General features: G+C 41.0%; 1 protein-coding gene across 1 annotated transcript in view; it reads right to left on the minus strand.

Annotated features, from left to right (window-relative positions):
* Nucleotides 1-206: 206 nt before the first annotated feature.
* The window catches only part of LOC126424733 (pinopsin-like), a 173,983-nt gene continuing 152,169 nt past the window's right edge, over nucleotides 207-22,020 (minus strand). Inside the window, exon 6 of the mRNA XM_050087452.1 lies at nucleotides 207-410. Coding sequence (XP_049943409.1) covers nucleotides 207-410 — 204 coding nt within the window. The remainder of the gene's footprint in view (nucleotides 411-22,020) is intronic.

The following is a 22,020-nucleotide window of genomic DNA, read 5'->3' on the forward strand; positions in this document are numbered from 1 at the left end:
GCTGGCCAGAGGGCCAGAGATGTTACGGGCTGCAGAGTGGGCGGCAGTTTGCTTCGGCGCGACGTGTGTGGCGGGCCGGTCCAGCGCCGCGCTCCCTGCGGCCTCCAGCGGCGGGCGCTGGAGCGGACCGGAGGCAATTTCCTGCTAACGAGTGTCAGTGGAGGCGCGGAACGTCGGAAAGGCGGCCGTGTGCGGGGGGCGCTTAATTACGGCGGCGCCTCAGTTTGTGAGTCGCGGCGACGAGGCGTTTCACCCGCGGACCCCGTTGGGGCGGTCCAGGGCGCGAGGGGGACGGAAGGACCGCCGGCTGCTGGAAGGGCGGCCGCTTCCCCCGGTATGGAACTGCAGCCAGAAGCCAGGGACCGCAGCTGCCAGCTTGCGCGGCATCGCTGATAGCGGAGCCCGGTTTGCTGCGGCACCGGAGGCAGCGGTCGCGGGAACAGCAAACAGGTGGAGCGCGCAGAAGCGAGGGGGAAACGAAGTGAAGCGTCACGGGCTGAGAGGGTGCGCGATGACGTTTCACTGATTGCGAGGTCGAGTCAAATGGGCAAAGATCTCGGCAGTGTGAGCCCACTTATCAGTACGAGGCTGGGCACCGTCTCCGGTGACCAACAGACCGGCTGTCTGCATGCTGGAGACACTGGAGTTGTGGTATCTCGTATGACAGCAGGACCGCTCTCGTAACCATTCGACGCACTTGAACTGTAAATTCGTACGTCAGACTGGTGATCTGAGCTGTTGTGCTGCAGTTTGTGAACAGCTGTCGCGGGGGGTGTTTCCCCAAAAGCGGGGTTTCGGGTTCCTCTGAATAGGTCAGGAGTCCACTACACGCAGCAAGCGGCTACACGGGTAGCAGGGGTTGTGTGGCGTGGACTGGGCGTTTTTTTTTTTAGGTTAGATGGTCTCGGGCAAGTACAGAAAGGGAAACAGCCTCAAAGGGTGCGGGACAAAGTCAGGACATGTGGGGACAAAGCAGCAATCGGTATTGTAATTGTAAACTGTCGAAGCTGCATTGGTAAAGTACCGGAACTTCAAGCGCTGATAGAAAGCACCGAAGCTGAAATCGTTGTAGGTACAGAGAGCTGGCTGAAGCCAGAGATAAATTCTGCCGAAATTTTTAGAAAGGCACAGACGGTGTTGATAAACGATAGATTGTATGTAACCGCTGGTGGCGTGTTTGTCGCTGTTAGTAGTAGTTTATCCTGTAGTGAAGTAGAAGTGGATAGTTCCTGTGAATTATTATGGGTGGAGGTTACACTCAACAACCGAGCTACGTTAATAGTTGGCTCCGTTTACCGACCTCCCGACTCAGCAGCATTAGTGGCAGAACAACTCAGAGAAAATTTGGAATACATTGCCCATAAATTTTCTCGACATGTTATAGTCTTAGGTGGAGATTTCAATTTACCAGATGTAGACTGGGACACTCAGATGTTTAAGACGGGTGGTAGGGACAGAGCATCGAGTGACATTATACTGAGTGCACTATCCGAAAATTACCTCGAGCAATTAAACAGAGAACCGACTCGTGGAGATAACATCTTGGACCTACTGATAACAAACAGACCCGAAATATTCGACTCTGTAAGTGCTGAACAGGGAATCAGTGATCATAAGGCCGTTGCAGCATCCCTGAATATGGAAGTAAATAGGAATATAAAAAAGGGAGGAAGGTTTATCTGTTTAGCAAGAGTAATAGAAGCCAGATTTCAGGCTACCTAACAGATCAAAACGAAAATTTCTGATCCGACACTGACAATGTTGAGTGTTTATGGAAAAAGTTGAAGGCAATCGTAAAATGCGTTTTAGACAGGTACGTGCCGAGTAAAACTGTGAGGGACGGGAAAAACCCACCGTGGTTCAACAACAAAGTTAGGAAACTACTGCGAAAGCAAAGAGAGTTTCACTCCAAGTTTAAACGCAGCCAAAACCTCTCAGACAAACAGAACCTAAACGATGTCAAAGTTAGCGTAAGGAGGGCTATGCGTGAAGCGTTCAGTGAATTCGAAAGTAAAATTCTATGTACTGTTGAGTGGTACTTAAGTAAATAAATTAGTGAAATCAAAGTGAACTAGAAATTAGAATATAAATGGAAAACTTGGTTTAGTTTGGAGAGTTACATACTGGCACACAGCGGGCACAACAGCAGAGCAGAAGAGACAATGACCGTGAAGTCAGCAAGTTCCACATAAGCGGGCACTGTCGATTCAGCCGTCAGGGCATCACCCGACCGGCTCACGTGTTTCTCAGTTGTCGCATGTGAGCAAAGGCCCTCGCCTACATTCCAAGAGCCAATGACCGACGTTAAGAAGATTCTTCGAGAAGCTTTTCAACGTGACAGAAGAGGCAATGGCCGTGAAGTCGTTCACCTCCAGTGAACTGAAGTGAATAAATACGCGAGACGCGGTGGGCCCGACAGATGAAGACGGGGACAGAGACGAAGATGAGAGACGAAGGAAGAAAAGAAGAGTAGCAGTAGTTTTCAGTCAGTTTCGGTGCTGAAGACCGTCATGCAAGAAGAGACTGCATCATGCACAGACGCACCAAGTCCGCCGCTGTAATGCAATAGCAAGCAGCAGCCGCGGCGCCAGAAGACAGAAGTTAAAAGGTATTTGAAGTCTGATTTTTACGTACCCGGGCGACTCGTGAGGACGGGAAGGAGACGGCCTCACCTCAGCAGTCACCTGTGAGCTGGGATGAAGACCTGACAGCCGAAGACTGGCAAGCAGGAGTCCGTGGTTCGAGTTCGGGACACTGGCCTTGCCCCGCCGCGCCGCTCCGCTGGTCGACGCACAACACACGCGGCCGCTTAGAGAAGAGAAACACTGGGACGCCACATCCAAGGTATCACCATCCGATGCACGACTTCGCTCGCAATAATTAAACGGGCCACCTCGCGCTGCGCGTCTCCAGTCAACTGGGCGAGACGGCGACACGAGATACACACCGCTATGCGTAATCAGACGCCGCCGCCGCCGCCGCCGCTGCCGCAGCAGAAGACTTCACAAACGACACAGCTGCCGCTCTCCGAACCAGAACATCCCGTAAGATGCAGTTGTACAAATCTTCAATAAAAGTTATCTTAGGTAAAAATGATGTTTCATTCGACCTCATACCCGAGCCAAGGAAGAACCCACCCTGCCCACATGTTATTAAGAGAGAAAAGTTAATTTACTTAATATTTTCACCCTGACAGAATGCTTTAGAATGCTCATCCTGACAATTGACAGCATCAAAAGAGAAAACCCAGTTACATTGAGTGACAGAAGTGTCACATTTAGTAACACAACTGTTACATTTGGCGTCAGAAGCCGTTTTAGCTGTTACATTTGGTGTCAGAGAAAAACCCTTGGCTCAATATGAGGTGTGAATGACAGTCACTAACGGTCCCCAGTTAGTATTTTTTAATGTGTGAAGGGATAGAGGTTTGCATATCAGTCGTAATATTTTCTTTATTTATAAGTGTATTTTCTCTTATGATTTTAAGAGTTTGTCGGAAATATTTAAACATCTTTTAAATTCAGTATAGGAAGATTGTGTAACTAACAGTTTGTAAAATGATGACACGAAATCGTACAAAGTCAGAGTCAGCACCACAAGCGGTTTCTACTGATGAAGCTATTCAGAGCTTAGTTAATCAAATAGCACAGCTTAAAAATGATAATAATGCATTGTTTAAGCAGTTGTGTGAGGTTAGGCAAACCAGTTCAATCCCTCCCACCCTAGATTCCTCAGCAGCAGCTTTAGTAACTCCTTTTTCAGGTAAACCTGGCGAGGACATAACAGCCTTTTTTGATGATTTAGTAGCAGCTGCAAAGTTAGGATCATGGTCAGATGAACAGCTCTTACAAATGACAAAGTTAAGATTGACAGGAGAGGCTAAAGCACACGTCTTATACCATGAAGAATTACGGAATGCTCCAACATTTGAGGAATTGAAGAAAGGATTGCTTAAACGTTTTCAAAAACAGAACAGCTGTAGATTTTATAGGGAAAAATTAAACACTATCACTCAGAGGCAAAACGAGTCGTTAGAAAGCTTTGTAGATAGGATTAGAAAAGTTAATATTAACACCTATCAGTTGACAACTAGTGATGAAGCAAATAAGGTTATTTTACAAGAGGCAGAAGGTAGAGCTCTGGATACATTTTTACGTGGGTTACCTCCTGAAACGCCCCGTCGTGTCAGGGCAGAGTTTCCTAAAAATTTAGCAGAAGCTGTATCTGTGGCGACAGCTTTTGAAGAAATTGACATTGCCACCAGATACAAGGAGAAGCGAAATATATTTTCAGCAGGAGTACGATGTTTTAGGTGCGATTGACACGGACATATAGCAAAAAACTGCAGACAACCTCAATGCTCTAATTGTCAAAGAATAGGTCACACATTCAAGGAATGCAGGCCTAAGAAAGTTTTTGGAAATAGAAATCAGTTAAACTCAAACTGGAATGTCTGAGCCGCCGCCAGGCGTTCCCAATAAAATTTCATGCCATTAAGGCGAATGTGAAGGCGGAATGCTGGTTATCTGCTACCATACAGGATAAAGAGGCAAGGATACTGGTGGATACAGGCGCAAACGTATCAATAGTAAGTAATGAATGTATTGGAGAAAAGAAATATGACCCTCCAAGGTATAGATTGAATGGAGTAGGAGGAGGTACAGTTAAGTCATTAGGATGTACATCATTGATTTTCTATATTCACGGTGTACAATTTCAGGAAGATGTAGAAGTGGTAACAAAGGTAACTGACGGGTACGACGCGATCCTAGGGTTGGATTTCCTGAATAAACATCACGCTAAAATCGACCTCAGACAGCAAACAGTAGAACTTAGCGGAATAGTGTTTCAGCTAGGTGACACCGCTGCAAAGGGCCCTCTGCCGCAAGATTTCCCCAACCGGAAGGCGAAATCAACTACACTGCGTGCAACGTCCTTGAAGGTTGATTCGCGGGATCAGATACCATCTGGCTCAGGAAAACTTTTCTGGATGACCGTTGACCCCGAAGTACCTACAGATACAGTGTGTCTAATAGAGCCTTTAGAGGAAAATGAGGAATTAGATCTATCACATTGTTTTGTACGTAGGAGTGTTGTACGGGTTCAAGACGTTGAGGGAGAAAGAAAAGTACCGGTGCATATTGACAATTTCGGAGTGGAGGACAAAGAGTTGCATAAGGGAATATTAGTAGCTACAGTCAGTACTTTTGAAGAAGCAGATTTCATTTGGTCAGATATTAATGATGGTCAGAAACCAGACGCCTATAAAACCGCATTGCACCAGAAGATTGAGCATTTGAAAGGAAAGGATAGAGACACGATAGAAGCAGTTTTAGTTGAGTTCCAAGATTTATTTAATGCAGAAGGTCCATTGCCAGCAACAGACATCACACAGCATAGGATCCCAACAGGAAATAGCCCCCCAGTTTATAGGAAGCCTTATAGAGTTGCGCATCACTTACAGCCAGTACTGGATGGATTTATAGAACAGCATCTAAAAGATGGAATTATAGAATATTCTGATTCGCCTTATAATTCAAATTTTGTAATTATTCCAAAGAAGTCTCCCGACGGTACGAAACGATATAGATTTTGTTGTGACTACAGACACCTTAACAAACAAACTATCTCAGATGTTTATCCTCTTCCAAACATTACAGATATCATTGACAGTTTGGGTAACAGTAAATACTTTTCAACAATCGATCTACGTAGTGGATATCATCAATTGGAAGTTGCTCCTGAAGATAGGCATAAAACAGCATTTTCTACCCCTGGAGGCCACTGGCAATTTAAAAGAATGCCTTTCGGTTTGAAAAATGCACCAGCAACTTCTCAAAGACTACTCGATGGAGTATTGCGAGGACTCAAAACTCAGCAATGTTGTGGATATCTAGACGATATTATTGTATTCTCGAGAGACATTAATGAACATGCTGTGCGTCTGTGTAATGTTTTTCAGAGACTTAGAAAAGCTAAGTTAACATTAAATATGGAAAAATGTAGTTTTGCATTGACAGAGGTTACATACCTAGGGCATGTCATTAGTGAAAAAGGAATTAAAACAGATCCTCGATTAATTTCGGCAGTTAAGGACTTCCCAACACCACAACGCGTTAAGGAAGTACAAAGTTTCATTGGTCTCGCATCGTATTACCGAAAATATGTTCAAAATTTTGCTGAAATTGCCCGACCCTTAACCCAATTATTGAAAAAGGGTGCAAAATTTCATTGGTCTGAAGATTGTGAATCTGCATTTCAAACCCTTAAAGATAAGTTAACACACAGTCCTGTATTAGCCTACCCAGATTATAATAAAGAATTTATTTTATCCTGTGACGCAAGTGGTCATTCAGTAGGAGTTGTTTTGAGTCAGAATATTAATGGCGCAGAACACCTCATAGCCTACGCTTCGAGACAACTAACAACGGCAGAAAGAAATTATTCCACAACGGAGAAAGAATTGTTAAGTGTTGTTTATGGTATCAAATACTTTAAATGCTACTTGTATGGTAGAAAATTCAAGGTTATTACAGACCACGCAGCTTTAAAATGGTTGCTTGGATTAAAGGATCCATCTAGTCATCTTACCCGTTGGGCCCTATGTCTTTCCGAAATGGATTTCGAAGTTATCCATAAACCAGGCAAAAAACACACGAATGCAGATTGCCTAAGTCGGAAAATAGCACTTTTGGAAGCAACAGGCCGAGATACTGAGGACTGGAGAAAGGCACAAGATGAGGATACGGAATGTAAAAAATACGCAACTCAAAAACAATTTTGCTTTGAAGATGGTGTATTATGCCGTAAAACAAAACTTGGACCGCGAATTGTTGTTCCCCAACACCTTACACAAGAAATAATGGCAGAGGCCCACGATCATATCCTTGCAGGACACGGTGGACAGCGGACAACCGAAAGACGAGTAGCAGAGCGATTTTGGTGGCAAACCAGAAAGCAGGATGTTGCGCAGTACGTTCGTAATTGCATTGCGTGCGCACAACGAGCTGAACTTTCTCGTTCAAAAATACCCTTACAGAGGCTCCCCGAGGCTTCATGTCCATATCAAATCTGCGGAGTGGATCACTACGGGCCATTTCATAAAACACCTGCTGGTAATAAGTATGTTCTTACAATTATCGATCACTTTCCACGCTATCTAGCTATGGTGAGTCTCCCAGATCAGCAAGCAAATACAGTTGCCCAAGCTTTAGTTAACAACTGGATACTTAAATTTGGAGTACCTGAAGCTATTATCACAGATCAGGGATCTAATTTTATGTCTGAATTAATGAAACAGCTATGCCACTTATTAAAAATACGCAAATTACGCACAACTCCGTTACACCCTCAGTGCAACGGGCGCACAGAAAGAGTTCATCGGACAATTGGCAAGATGCTTAGTTATTATATTAACGAACAACATTCTAATTGGGATACGTATTTACCAATAATCGTGTCGGTATACAACGCCAAAACGCATGAAGCAACTGGCATGTCACCTTATGAAGTGGTCTATGGAAAAAAAAATGCCGTCCCCTTTTGATGTAATCAGGCAGAAAAACGGAAAAGTCGGAGAAACAGTAAGAGATTTCAGTCGAATGATGAAGGATGTATGGAAAAAGGTTCAAAAATCTAATACAAAGGCTTTGGAACGACAGGAAAGATTAGGTAATACCCAAGCTAAATATCCAAATTACACAATCGGTCAGTGGGTTATGCTTTCAACTCCTTACATAGCGAAAGGAAAAACGAAGAAATTTGTAACAAACTACAGAGGTCCTTATCAAATTATTGAGATCACGTCACCAGTCAACGTTAAATTGCAACTGCCCACCCGAACTACCATTGTCCATGCAAGTCGTTTAAAACCTTTTAAGGGCGCTCCAGATGTAATTCCTTCAACAATAGTGTCTCCTTTTCCGAAGGGTGGAGGAAGTTCCCGTAAAGGAAAAAGAGTGGCCACGCCAGCACAACATACAGACATGGCACCATACAATCTTCGTTCAAGGGTGCGAATGTCCTAGTTGAATCTTAGTAGACTGTGGACAGTATACAAATGTAAATAATTAATGCATGATAATGGTTTATATAAAAAAAAAGTTGAACGTAGAAACACGTAGATCTTGTAGTTAACAATGTATTTCTTCTTTTCTTTATTTTTCTTTTTACTAGGTTCGTAGGTCCATAACCATGTTTGCTTTTTCAAGAAAACGCCATGGAAGCATTTCCTACACAAAACCTATCCCACCTCAATTACTCCCTTGACAGTTCCCTTCTGAAGCCATTAGATACGTTCATAAACTCACAGCAAAGCAAAACTGATGCCGATGTTATGATGCAACATGTCTTAAAATTAAAAAGTGAACACAAAACTAAAATTATAATGCTAGGAACGGTTATCTGGAACCTTTGTGTTGGTGTTTCTGCTTTGTACAGCTTCCTTTTATTTAGGACGAAAAAATAAGCCAAATAATAATATACCACTTCATCAAATCCCTGTTAACTGGATACCACACTCTTAACTGGTGTACTTCAGCAGTTACTTTTGAGCATTAGTGTATTAATTTTGTTTATTGTACTTCATTCTTTATTAAACAGTCTCTTGTTAACATAAACAATACTGTAGAATAGATATTCTTGCATTAGTATAGGGTAGATTAAACAGCTGTTGCTCTGTAATTTTCTAAGAGCAAAATCAATTTTTTTGTTTATTCATTGTCATCAAGATTTGTTACACTTATTACAACCATTTATGTAAGAACTATGTGATTCCTGACCGTACAGTGCTTTTGTAAAGTGATAAAGTATTTTCCACATACTTAATGTGAAGCGTGTGTAATCTTCTAAGTCGAGAGTTTTCAGTGCTTGTGCTTTTTCCGTGTGAAGAGTGGAGGAATGTTGAGTGGTAAATTCGATGGCGAATTTCTCCGAAGGGTGGAGGAATGTTGAGTGGTACTTAAGTAAATAAATTAGTGAAATCAAAGTGAACTAGAAATTAGAATATAAATGGAAAACTTGGTTTAGTTTGGAGAGTTACATACTGGCACACAGCGGGCACAACAGCAGAGCAGAAGAGACAATGACCGTGAAGTCAGCAAGTTCCACATAAGTGGGCGCTGTCGATTCAGCCGTCAGGGCATCGCCCGACCGGCTCACGTGTTTCTCAGTTGTCGCATGTGAGCAAAGGCCCTCGCCTACATTCCAAGAGCCAATGACCGACGTTAAGAAGATTCTTCGAGAAGCTTTTCAACGTGACGGAAGAGGCAATGACCGGCTCACGTGTTTCTCAGTCGTCACATGCGATCAGAGGCCCCCGCCTACATTCCAAGAGCCAATGACCGAGGTCAAGAAGATTCTTCGAGAAGCTTTTCAACATGACAGAAGAGGCAATGGCCGTGAAGTCGTTCACCTCCAGTGAACTGAAGTGAATAAATACGCGAGACGCGGTGGGCCCGACAGATGAAGATGGGGACAGAGACGAAGATGAGAGACGAAGGAAGAAAAGAAGAGTAGCAGTAGTTTTCAGTCAGTTTCGGTGCTGAAGACCGTCATGCAAGAAGAGACTGCATCATGCACAGACGCACCAAGTCCGCCGCTGTAATGGAATAGCAAGCAGCAGCCGCGGCGCCAGAAGACAGAAGTTAAAAGGTATTTGAAGTCTGATTTTTACGTACCCGGGTGACTCATGAGGACGGGAAGGAGACGGCCTCACCTCAGCAGTCACCTGTGAGCTGGGATGAAGACCTGACAGCCGAAGACTGGCAAGCAGGAGTCCGTGGTTCGAGTTCGGGACACTGGCCTTGCCCCGCCGCGCCGCTCCGCTGGTCGACGCACAACACACGCGGCCGCTTAGAGAAGAGAAACACTGGGACGCCACATCCAAGGTATCACCATCCGATGCACGACTTCGCTCGCAATAATTAAACGGGCCACCTCGCGCTGCACGTCTCCAGTCAACTTGGCGAGACGGCGACACGAGATACACACCGCTACGCGTAATCAGACGCCGCCGCCGCCGCCGCCGCCGCCGCTGCCACAGCAGAAGACTTCACAAACAACACAGCTGCCGCTCTCTGAACCAGAACATCCCGTAAGATACAGCTGTACAAATCTTCAATAAAAGTTATCTTAGGTAAAAATGATGTTTCATTCGACCTCATACCCGAGCCAAGGAAGAACCCACCCTGCCCACATGTTATTAAGAGAGAAAAGTTAATTTATTTAATATTTTCACCCTGACAGAATGCTTTAGAATGCTCATCCTGACAATTGACAGCATCAAAAGAGAAAACCCAGTTACATTGAGTGACAGAAGTGTCACATTTATTAACACAACTGTTACAGTACGGACTTGACAGAAAATCCTAGGAAGTTCTGGTCTTACGTTAAATCAATAAGTGGCTCTAAACAGCATATCCAGACACTCCAGGATGATGATGGCATTGAAACAGAGGATGACACGCGTAAAGCTGAAATACTAAACACCTTTTTCCAAAGCTGTTTCACAGAGGACGACCGCACTGCAGTTCCTTCTCTAAATCCTCGCACGAACGAAAAAATGGCTGACATCGAAATAAGTGTCCCAGGAATAGAAAAGCAACTGAAATCACTCAACAGAGGAAAGTCCACTGGACCTGACGGGATACCAATTCGATTCTACACAAAGTACGCGAAAGAACTTCCCCCCCTTCTAACAGCCGTGTACCGCAAGTTTCTAGAGGAATGGAAGGTTCCAAATGATTGGAAAAGAGCACAGGTAGTCGCAGTTTTCAAGAAGGGTCGTCGAGCAGTTTCGCAAAACTATAGGCCTATATCTCTGACATCGAACTGTTGCAGAATTTTAGAGCATGTTTTTGCTCGCGTATCATGTCATTTCTGGAAACCCAGAATCTACTCTGTAGGAATCAACATGGATTCCGGAAACAGCGATCGTGTGAGACCCAACTCGCTTTATTTGTTCACGAGCCCCAGAAAATATTAGATACAGGCTCCCAGGTAGATGCCATTTTCCTTGACTTCCGGAAGGCGTTCGATACAGTTCCGCACTGTCTCCTGATAAACAAAGTAAGAGCCTACGGAATATCAGACCAGCTGCGTGGCTCGGTTGAACAGTTTTTAGCAAACAGAACACAGCATGTTATTCTCAATGGAGAGACGTCTACAGACGTTAAGATAACCTCTGGCGTATCACAGAGGAGTGTTATCGGAACATTGCTTTTCACAATATATATAAGTGACCTAGTTGGTTGGTTGGTTGGTTTTGGGGAAGGAGACCAGACAGCGTGGTCATCGGTCTCATCGGATTAGGGAAGGATGGGGAAGGAAGTCGGCCGTGCCCTTTCAGAGGAACCATCCCGGCATTTGCCTGGATTGAAGTGACCTAGTAGATAGTGTCGGAAGTTCCATGCGGCTTTTCGCGGATGATGCTGTAGTATACAGAGAAGTTGCAGCATTAGAAAATTGCAGCGAAATGCAGGAAGATCTGCAGCGGATAGGCACTTGGTGCAGGGAGTGGCAACTGACCCTTAACATAGACAAATGTAATGTATTGCGAATACATAGAAAGAAGGATCCTTTATTGTATGATTATATGATGGCAGAACAAACACTGGTAGCAGTTACTTCTGGTAAATATCTGGGAGTATGCGTGCGGAACGATTTGAAATGGAATGATCATATAAAATTAATTGTTGGTAAGGCGGGTGCCAGGTTGAGATTCATTGGGAGAGTCCTTAGAAAATGTAGTCCATCAACAAAGGAGGTGGCTTACAAAACACTCGTTCGACCTATACTTGAGTATTGCTCATCAGTGTGGGATTCGTACTAGGTCGGGTTGACGGAGGAGATACAGAAGATCCAAAGAAGAGCGGCGCGTTTCGTCACACGATTATTTGGTAAGCGTGATAGCGTTACGGAGATGTTTAGCGAACTCGAGTGGCAGACTCTGCAAGAGAGGCGCTCTGCATCGCGGTGTAGCTTTCTGTCCAGATTTCGAGAGGGTGCGTTTCTGGATGAGGTATGGAATATATTGTTTCCCCCTACTTATACCTCCCGAGGAGATCACGAATGTAAAATTAGAGAGATTCGAGCGCGCACGGAGGCTTTCCGGCAGTCGTTCTTCCCGCGAACCATACGCGAGTGGAACAGGAAAGGGAGGTAGTGACAGTGTCACGTAAAGTGCCCTCCGCCACACACCGTTGGGTGGCTTGCGGAGTATAAATGTAGATGTAGATGTAGATATAGATAAAGATCCCGGCAGTGTCAGCCCACTTATCAGTACGAGGTTGGGCACCGTCTCCGGTGTGGAGAAGGTGCCCGACACACAAGCTGTCTGCATGCTGGACACACTGGAGTTGTGGTATCTCGTATGACAGCAGGACCGCTCTCGTGACTGTCCGACGCACCTGAACTGCAAATTCGTACGTCAGACTGGTGATCTGAGCTGTTGTGCTGCAGTTAGTGAACACCAGTCACGGGCGTGTTTCCCCAACAGGATAACGCCCGCCCACACACCACTGTTGTAACCCAGCATGCTCTACAAAGTGTCAACATGTTGCCTGGGTTGCTCGATCACCAGATCTGTCTGCATTCGGGCACATACGGAACATCACCAGACAGCAACTCTAGCGTCATTCACAACCCGCATTAACTGTGCCTGTATTGACCGAAAAAGTGCAGCACGAATGGAACTCCATCCCAAAAATTGACATCCGGCAGGTGTGCAACACGATGCATGCACGTTTGGACGGTTGCATGCAACATTCTCAGGGTTTCATCGGTTATTAATGTACCAGCGTTTCACATCTCGCGATGACATTAACCTGTGATCGTGGAATGTTAATCACTTACATAAGTCACCTAGATAAATGTATTCCCGAAATTTCATTACTCTACATTAATTACATCTTTGGTGTTGGGACTTCTTTTCGCCACTTTATGTTAAGGAGTTACTGACATTTAGTCAGAGGCAGGGCTATGCCCAGAGGAGTCGGTGTCCAGCGATCTAGCAACGTCCACAGTACTAAACGTGTAAATACCGCCAGCAGGGCCCAGCCGCAGAGCAGTCCGTCTGCTGGCGTGATGGATGGATGGATATGGTGTTATGGGCGCTCAACAGTGTAGTCTTTAGCGCCCGAACGGAAACAATAACGGACGAGTGTCACTAAAATGCAGCAAGTGCAAAAATAAGACTAAAATTAAAGGTGACAGTGTACATAGGCAGTGTGCACGTCAACAGTAGCAAAGTGGAAAGCAGCATGTAAAGAGAACTGCAACGTAGGGGAAGGGGTTAAAATGAAACACATAGCACATGTTTGGAACTGCTCTATTACAAGAATAAAAAGGAGTGGTCAGCCACTCAGCAACACACTAAAAAGTCCAACCTAAAATTTTAGGCTGAAGCCCAGAAACATCACAGTACCTTAGAACTTTCTTGACACTCGCCTCGTCATCGGCTAAGATCGAGGGCAGATCCCCACTAATATTAACTTCCGCCCTGACAGAACGATATAAATCACACTCAACTAAAATGTGGCGTACAGTGATTCGTACGCCACAGGCAGCATACAGCGGGGGTTCCTCTCGCCGTAGTAAGAAGGCATGCGTAAGAGGACAGCGCCCTATGCGAAGACGTGTAAGGGTCACTTCGTCACGCCTAGGTGACCGGCAGGAGGAACACCACGGCTGGATGGTTGGTGGCGTGAAGAAGCCGCAAAAACTTTATCACCAGCTCTTCATACAGTTACTGACTGAATCTAAAAATCTAAAACGCTGTAGTAGTCTACCCATAACGAGAAATACTGGCGTGGAAAACTTAGGTACGAAGGTAACTTTCCACGATGTGTCGATACCAAGAAAATACCTCGATGAAACTTGGACCATGCGTAAGAAGAATAGCCGTGGTATAGTAAAGATGTTAACAGAAACAAATACGCAATGAGAAGAACAGGAATGACACTTTCGTTCAAAGAAAATGATTACACTGAAGTCACCATGATTGATGACGGTCCCCTGGACAAAGTCATGGCACACAATCATCCTCAAAAATGAAGTCATGGCCAAATCCAGCCCTGAAAAGTCGCACACACGGAAGTAGTGCAGTCTGACAGTAACGTTCACCGTTGAGCGTACCACGTTCCAGGAGCTGCAGGTCCGGTATGTGCGTCCATGCGGCGCTATACCTCCTGCAAGGTTCCCACCTCTTTCCTCCTATAGTATAAAATTCACCTTTACTGTACTGGAACAAAGACGAATGAGCGGACTGCATGAGTTTTTTTGAGAAAGAGATTGGATGTATATGAATCTGAAAGAAATTATCTGGAATACTGTATTCCAGAAATGAAAAGTTGTTCATAAACATACATTTTTGTATTGTTTTGATGGAGAAAAATTTGGAGGAATTTTTCCAGATAACCAGTCCATGCGCAAGAATGAAATGTTTGTTTGTCAGAACTATTAGTTCATCAGAAAACTAATAACTTTCACGATTAGTATTAATTTGACCTCTTTGTTTTACATTAAGTCACAGATAACTGAGTTAGTTGAAATAATTGTTATGTAATGAGAATATTTTGTATCTGTTGAAGTCTTCTTATGTGATGCAGTCTTTTTGTCAATAATCAGAGTTTTATTTCTCAAGAATGATTTTCTTTAAAGTAAAACCGACCTCCATTAGTCATAGTAAAGTTTCAAATATTTTGTCGTGTGTGCATTACACGTTACGCCACACGTATTGAAAGACTGTTTCTGATAAATGGAGAGAAAGGAAATACTAATTTTTTTGCATTTGTTTTCCTTTATCTGCTGCGCCTGCAAATTTGTATTTGATTTAGAGAACGTCACTACCCCAGACACAAAAGCAGCATGCTGAGCAAGAGGCGAGTCACTTCTATTTCAGGGCATTTTGCATTCTTGATAATAGTGTGCAGTTAGGATTGTCAGATTTCGTGCTAGCAAACAAATTAACTTTCAGTGAACAGTGTTGGAAATTGCAAACAGTTATTTTCTTCCGAGTAGAGCAGTAATTTGTTTTTGTGGATGATACAAGTCAAATATTGGACTTCGTATCACGCAACGTTCACAACGAACTTTGGTACTGTGTTTTAGTTATATATTTTTCTTTGAGCACATAATTAGCTTCATTGGTCATTTAAATAGATTCATTTTATTTATTTCAGATTTTACACATCGTGAAGTTTAAAGTTTTATTTCACTACAGTACTCACAAGTGTAATACAGGGCCAAACAAAAGGCAGTTTAGCTCAGTAACTTAATTCCATATCTATAGTACACATTACATGAGGAGAATTTTTTTGAAATCAGGTATATTCAGTTTTCTCACATACAGTAACTATTTTATAGAAAGCTTACACTGCTCAAGGCATAACATCATACCAAATGGACCACCAAATCTTTCAACACGAAATGCTCATCAGGTCAGCATCATTGTGACACTGTACTCCATCCCCATATGCTTCTTTTGAGGAGTGTATTCGGCCCTGGCTTCATTTTGCGGAAGCCAGTGTGTGACCACATCCAACAGCACACGTCGGGGAGCTCTTCGAGTGAGACGACATTCGGCTAATGGACTGGCATGCCTGGTCCCCAAACGTCCAAACACAAGCTTTTCTGCCCGTGCTGATCACACACCCTCACACCTTATTACACCTTTTAGTGAGTCGGTATGTTGAGTGGACTTCACATGTTCCTAATGTGTAACATTTTTAACAAATTAAGTAGATAAATTAAATTAATTATATTATTTAATATTATATATAATATTATAAAAAGGTTTATATAACATTATTAATTTAATTAATTCACCAAAAAGGTCATGTATTAGTAACACAACAATGTACCCACTTAGTATTATGTATAAAAATTTACCCAATTTTTGAACACACTAATTAAAATCTTTAGAAAACAAAATAAAATTTTAATTAAAAGTAAAGGTGTTTTGAGCACTCTAAAAATTAGTTTAAAAAAATTCATTTTAATGTAGAAATTCAGTGGGGGATGGCCATCCCACAAGACATTTTTAGATAAAACGGATTTAATATTTTACATTTGATTCAGTGTTGGATGATCATCCAACACGAGATTTCTGTGAAAAAAATCAGAACAAGATTTCTAGGTCATGAAAGTCATTACCATTACTTTTAACTTTCTTGATTGCTTTACATCTCAATTTACTATCCCATTCTTCAGCAAGTCTAGAGTTCCAACTACTAATTAATTTCGAATATCTGTCTAGCAAATAATTTTAAATTCATTATTCAGTAACAAGGATATTTTGTCTCCATGTCTAGTATTCAAATATTCACAACCAGCAAAGTTATAGAAAAAAAACTTACTGGTAGCTCAAAAATCTTTTTTTTCTTTACAAAAATATTTCTGGCATTGTTGAGCTGCTTCAGTGAGGCTTCCATTCATATAGCATAAAATTTATTAATAAATTTTAAAGCCTGTATCATACTGAAATGGGAGTTCTTTCTTAACTGTTTTGTTTGTTATGCTTTTTTTATTCACATATCTTGTTATTTGGCTGCACCCTAATTGTGTCTTTCCTTTCACTTCATCCTCAGTTAATCTTATCACAGATTCAGCATTCAACTTTTGAATATTCTAATAATTTAAAGTACATAACTTTATTTTTATCATTCTTCTCAAAATAATGAGTTTGTAATCCAGTTACTTCGTAATTCATCAGTACATTCACCTAACATACAAAATTTTTCCATAGCATTTTCACCAATGTCATTAAATACTACATTGTATCAAAATATGACAGCTTTTCCTAGCTTATCTAAAATATCATATAATCTAAACCTTGAATTTGATGTAGTGAATGCTGCTACGAAAATATTTGTAGGTATGTAATAGTGCTCAAAACAACACTTCATTTTAACCATATTCTCATTAATAAATTTTACATCTATATTATCTAATCGATCATCCAATAGTGTCTCATAAAATTGCTCTAAATCTGCCACATATTTAGTTTTACACCTTATTTTGTCATCTTCCAAATTTTCCCCATAATGAATTTAGATATATCTTACCAGTGGCTCGTTTACCTGGATTTCCTTGTATCTTAGCAGCTTCTAAGTCAATACCTACTTTTTTTACACATTCTATATACATGTTATTAGTCTGAAACTCGTGGGCACTGGTTTCTAATTTTATTTTAATAAAGTCATTCACACAATTTTTAAACAGCACATCGCTTTTATTTCTAAAATTTCATATTTTATAAATATCTAAAATCTTATATCCTTCTTCTACATCTTTATTTACTTAATCAGTTGTCCAAGTTCCATTAAATTTTTTTCATCATCATTGTGATTACATTTATTTATTCTTTCCTCTGTATATTTTACATAAAAGGAAACAACAGTTTTTCATTTGCATCAATGTTCATTCGTACCAGTAAAACAGGATGATACAATTCTCTAGGGCTTCTGCTTCACATTTTTCAAGCCCATACAATTTTTTAGAATAATACGTTGAACATCTTCTCTTATATTTTTGTTGGATGACCTACAGGGTAACAATCATAATATTGTATAGTTGGATGGAGACTACACACATCAATATGTCTTATTTTTGTGTTAACAATATCTGCTTTCGCTCTTAATATAATTGTATTTGTACAGTCCCCACAAAGCATATCTTGGATTCAGTGGTTTGACAACTTTAGATAACTGTACCAATTCCTCAAGTTCATTATATACTGCTGAGTCAACCGAACATCTCTACAAAATTACATCCAGAATTTCGTTCTTCTCTTCTTCTTGTTAATGGCTTTTGATATAAACCATCCATTTATGTCTTTAATCGTTTCAGTTTTAAGACATTTTTTAAATTCTGCCAAAACCAGCCAGTATTGGTTTCTTTGCAAAGGCATCTCCTTTATCTCCAGTTATATTTACTTCACCATCATTAAGAGCATGTTCAATATTATTAATACTTAAACTATTGAACTGAACTTTACTATAATCTTCCTATGCTTGCTATACTTCTTTTTGCTCAGTACAACAATTCTTCCATTATGTAAATATTTAGATCTGTATATAGCCATACAAACAACAGAAATTGTTAAATATGTACCTAATAGAAGAATTGTTGTATTGAGCAAAAAGAAGTGTAGGAAGATTATAGTAAAGAACAAACAGTTCAGTTCAATAGTTTAAGCAGTAATGATACTCAACATTCTCTGAATGGTGGCGAAGTAAATATAGCTCGAGCTATAGCAGATGGCTTTGTAAAGAACCAAAAGCTGTTTATCAATACCACGGCTGTTTTTGGAATGATTTAAAAAAATGTTTTAAAACTTAGATGGTTAACAACATAATCGAGAATAATGGATAATTTACATCAAAAGCCATTATCAAGAAGTACAGAAGAACGAAATTCTGGGTATAATTTTGTAGAGATGTTGGAATGTGATTTAATTTTTAATTTGTTTTAAGTACCTATGGGACCAAACTTCTGAGGTCATTGGCCCTTATGCTTATGCACAGATTAATCTCATTGAAAGTAACTTATGCTACAGACAACACACACACACACATATAACCCATGCCTGAGGGAGAACTTGTAGCTTCAATGGGGAGAGCTGTGCAAACTGTGGCAAGGCACCTCAGACCATGCAGCCTACTCCATGTGGCCAATTAGATTAACTCAGATGTGTACAAAGACCTTAAGAAATTGCTACAATTACACGAAGGTGTCAATGATTGAGTCCAAGAGAGAAATTTTAATGAGTTTGTACAAACACAATTAAATTACGAGCTGAAGCACATGGTGTTAACACGAAAATAAGCTATATTGATATGTGTAGTCTCTATCCAATTGTACAATAGTATGATTACTGCACGTAGGTCATCCAACAAAAATATATAGAACATGTTCATGGTGCTATTCTAAAAAAATGGTATGGGCTTATTAAATGTTACGTAGTAGCACCTGGGGAAGTGTATCATCCTGTTTTACTGGTATGAATGAACATTGAAACAAACGAAAAACTGTCGTTCCCTTTGCATGTAAAATGTACAGAAGAAAGAATAAATAAACGTTATCAAATGATGATGAAATACGTTCTATTGGAACTTGGACAACTGATGAAGTAAATAGAGCTGTAGAAAAAGGATTTAAGATTTTAGAAATTTACAAAACGTGAAATTTTAGAAATAAAAGCGATGTGCTGTTTAGAAACTGTTTGAATTGCTTTATTAAAATAAAATTAGAAAGCAGCCCCCATGAGTTTGAAACTAATAATATGTATACAAAATGTATAAAAAACGTAGTTATTGACTTAGGTGCTGCTAAGATACAGGGAAATCCAGGAAAGCGAGCTGTGGCTAAGATATATCTAAATTCACTATGCAGAAAATTTGGAAAACGACAAAATATGAGTAAAACTGAATATGTGACAGATTTAGGACAATTTTATGAGACTCAATAACAATAATATAAACTTTATTAATGGCAATATGGTTTAGATGGAGCACAGTTATGAGGATTATTACACAGCAGGCTACAAGTAAATTTTTTATATAACATTATCGAATGTGAATTTCAGAATACTAGCCATGAACATATGGTATACTTGGTACTGAAAAATGACATTCAAAATTAATTAGTAGTTGAGATTTTCGACTTATTGAAGTATGGGATATTAAATTGAGACGTAAAGGAATGAAGAAACTTAAAAATAATGGTAATGAATTTCATGACCTAGACTTATTGTTCTGATTTTTTCACAGTAAACCAGTGTTGGAGGGTCGTTGAACACTGAAAAAAGTATAAAATATTAAATTCATTTTATATAATAATCTCGTGGGAGATAGCCATTCCTCTCTGGATTTGATAATCAAAATGCATTTTTTAAAGTTAATTCTAGTGTGCTTAAAATGCCTATTACTTTAAAGTAGAATGGTTTCATTCTATACAGATTTCAATTAGTGTGCTCAAAATTTGCCTGGATTTTTATATGTATTACTAAGTGGGTACACTGGGTGCACCAGACACGTTTTTAATGCACATCCTTTTTATGAATTACTTAAATTAATTGTGTTATATTATATAATCATTTGTATAAGATGAAGAAGCCAAATCTTGATAATATATAGAGTTATAATATAATTAATTTAATTTATGAATTAAAAGGTTTATGCATTAAAAACGTGCCAAGTGCATACAATGTACCCACTGATAACTGACGATTATCCCAACTGTGGTGATATCAGCGTAACTACTATCTTTGATTGAAAGTGTCATTCCTGTTTGTCTCATCGGGTATTTCATGAACTTACCTTTTGTAGTACACAGTAGCAGTTCTTCATGTGTATGGTTCAAATTTCAAGATATGCCTCTTAACAATAACGCACTGTAGAATGTTACTATCTCCCTAAACTTCTGCACACCTGTGTGTAATCAACTGTTTGATAATAACATAAAGTGTAACACAATAAGGCTGGTGTTGGAGTTAGTGGGCGTGTCTTGAAGCAGTGTAGGTCAAGGCGTGCAGATTACCAGATTTGGTTTTGACATTTTCATGGTTATAGTCTGCTGTCAGCACAACGAACGTGATTGGTGTTTGCGTCTTTAACGAAGGTTTTACATGCTCAACATTAAATATTTAACACACCTACTCACTTGTAATCAGACGTTTGAAGTTCTTTTATACATAAGAGTTCGGGTATTTAAAGAATCGTGGGTGGGTTGGTTACTGGCCTGCAGTACTAGATTATGTGCAGCGAGCGTCATGTCACAAGATAAGCACTAATTACAAAACAAGTTCCATAGTTGAGGCTAAGTGTGGTAACCACAAGTTCTCTTTCAACCGAAACAGCAGCAGCGTCATATTCAAACCAGAATTATAAGTATATGGGCAATATATTTGCTGTAGCTGAATGTAGCATTCGTCATAATCGGAAGGCACCTGGTTGTTTTCGGCTTTGGCCGGAATTTCTCAGCACGTTCCAAAGATATACGGTACGGGAGAGAACACACACACAATTGTTTTTTTTTTAATGGGATGCTATAGATTGGCACTTATTTTCTGATTGCGGCTATCGAGACGAATCCAATGACATGTAACAGTAAGGTCTTCGAAGGTCACAAAGGTGGCAGCAACGTCAATTTACAGAAGGCGTTCGAAGTGATAACCATTGGTATCAGTGCAGTGCTGCAATCTTCTTATCAATGGATTGAGCGGTATTCCTTATCACGTCGGCACTTATTGAAGCACATTCTCTGACATTTCTCTCTCGTATATCTTCAAGTGTAGTTGGAACGTCTTTATAAACAATGTTTGTTTTCGAATCCGCACAAGAAAAACTCCAGAGGCGCCAATTCTGGCGAACGAGCCGGCCACGACACATCTCCTCCGCGTCTACTCCAACGACTTTGCAATTGTCTCTGCAACTCATTTCTAGCCATCAGCGAAAAATGTTCCCGACACTCATCGTGTTGATACCACATTCTGTTCCTTGTTCCTAAAAGTATTTCTTCCAATAACAGACCACCTAATGATTTTTGCAGCAATGTGCTGTACTTCCTTCTATTTAGATTTCCTTCGATGAAATAGGGGCCTATAATTGTGCCCTCCAGGATCCCACACCATACATTCACCGACCACGATTTTTGGTGTGCGACTTGCCGCAGCCAATATGGATTTTCAGTTGCCCAATAAGGCATGTTACGCAAATTAGCATTTCTATGGTTCGTGAATGTAGTCTCGTCAGTAAATCAAATCAAATTGATGTGTCATCCCTCTGATTCTGAAGTTGAGCCCATCGGCAGAATTCAGTGAGACGCATACAGTCCGTATCAGTTAATTCATGGTGGGAGTCTGATATGGTAAGTGTGATATTTATGGCGATGCGGAACATGAACAACAGTACTCTGGCTCATGCCAGATTTCCTTGCGATTTGACGCGAACTAGCAGAAGGATGTCGAACCACAGTGGGAAGAGTACCAATTTCCGTTTCCTCGTTAGTAACTTTCCTCTG

Source organism: Schistocerca serialis, chromosome 10 (genome assembly GCF_023864345.2).
Source record: "Schistocerca serialis cubense isolate TAMUIC-IGC-003099 chromosome 10, iqSchSeri2.2, whole genome shotgun sequence".
In the NCBI taxonomy this organism is placed as follows: domain Eukaryota; kingdom Metazoa; phylum Arthropoda; class Insecta; order Orthoptera; family Acrididae; genus Schistocerca; species Schistocerca serialis.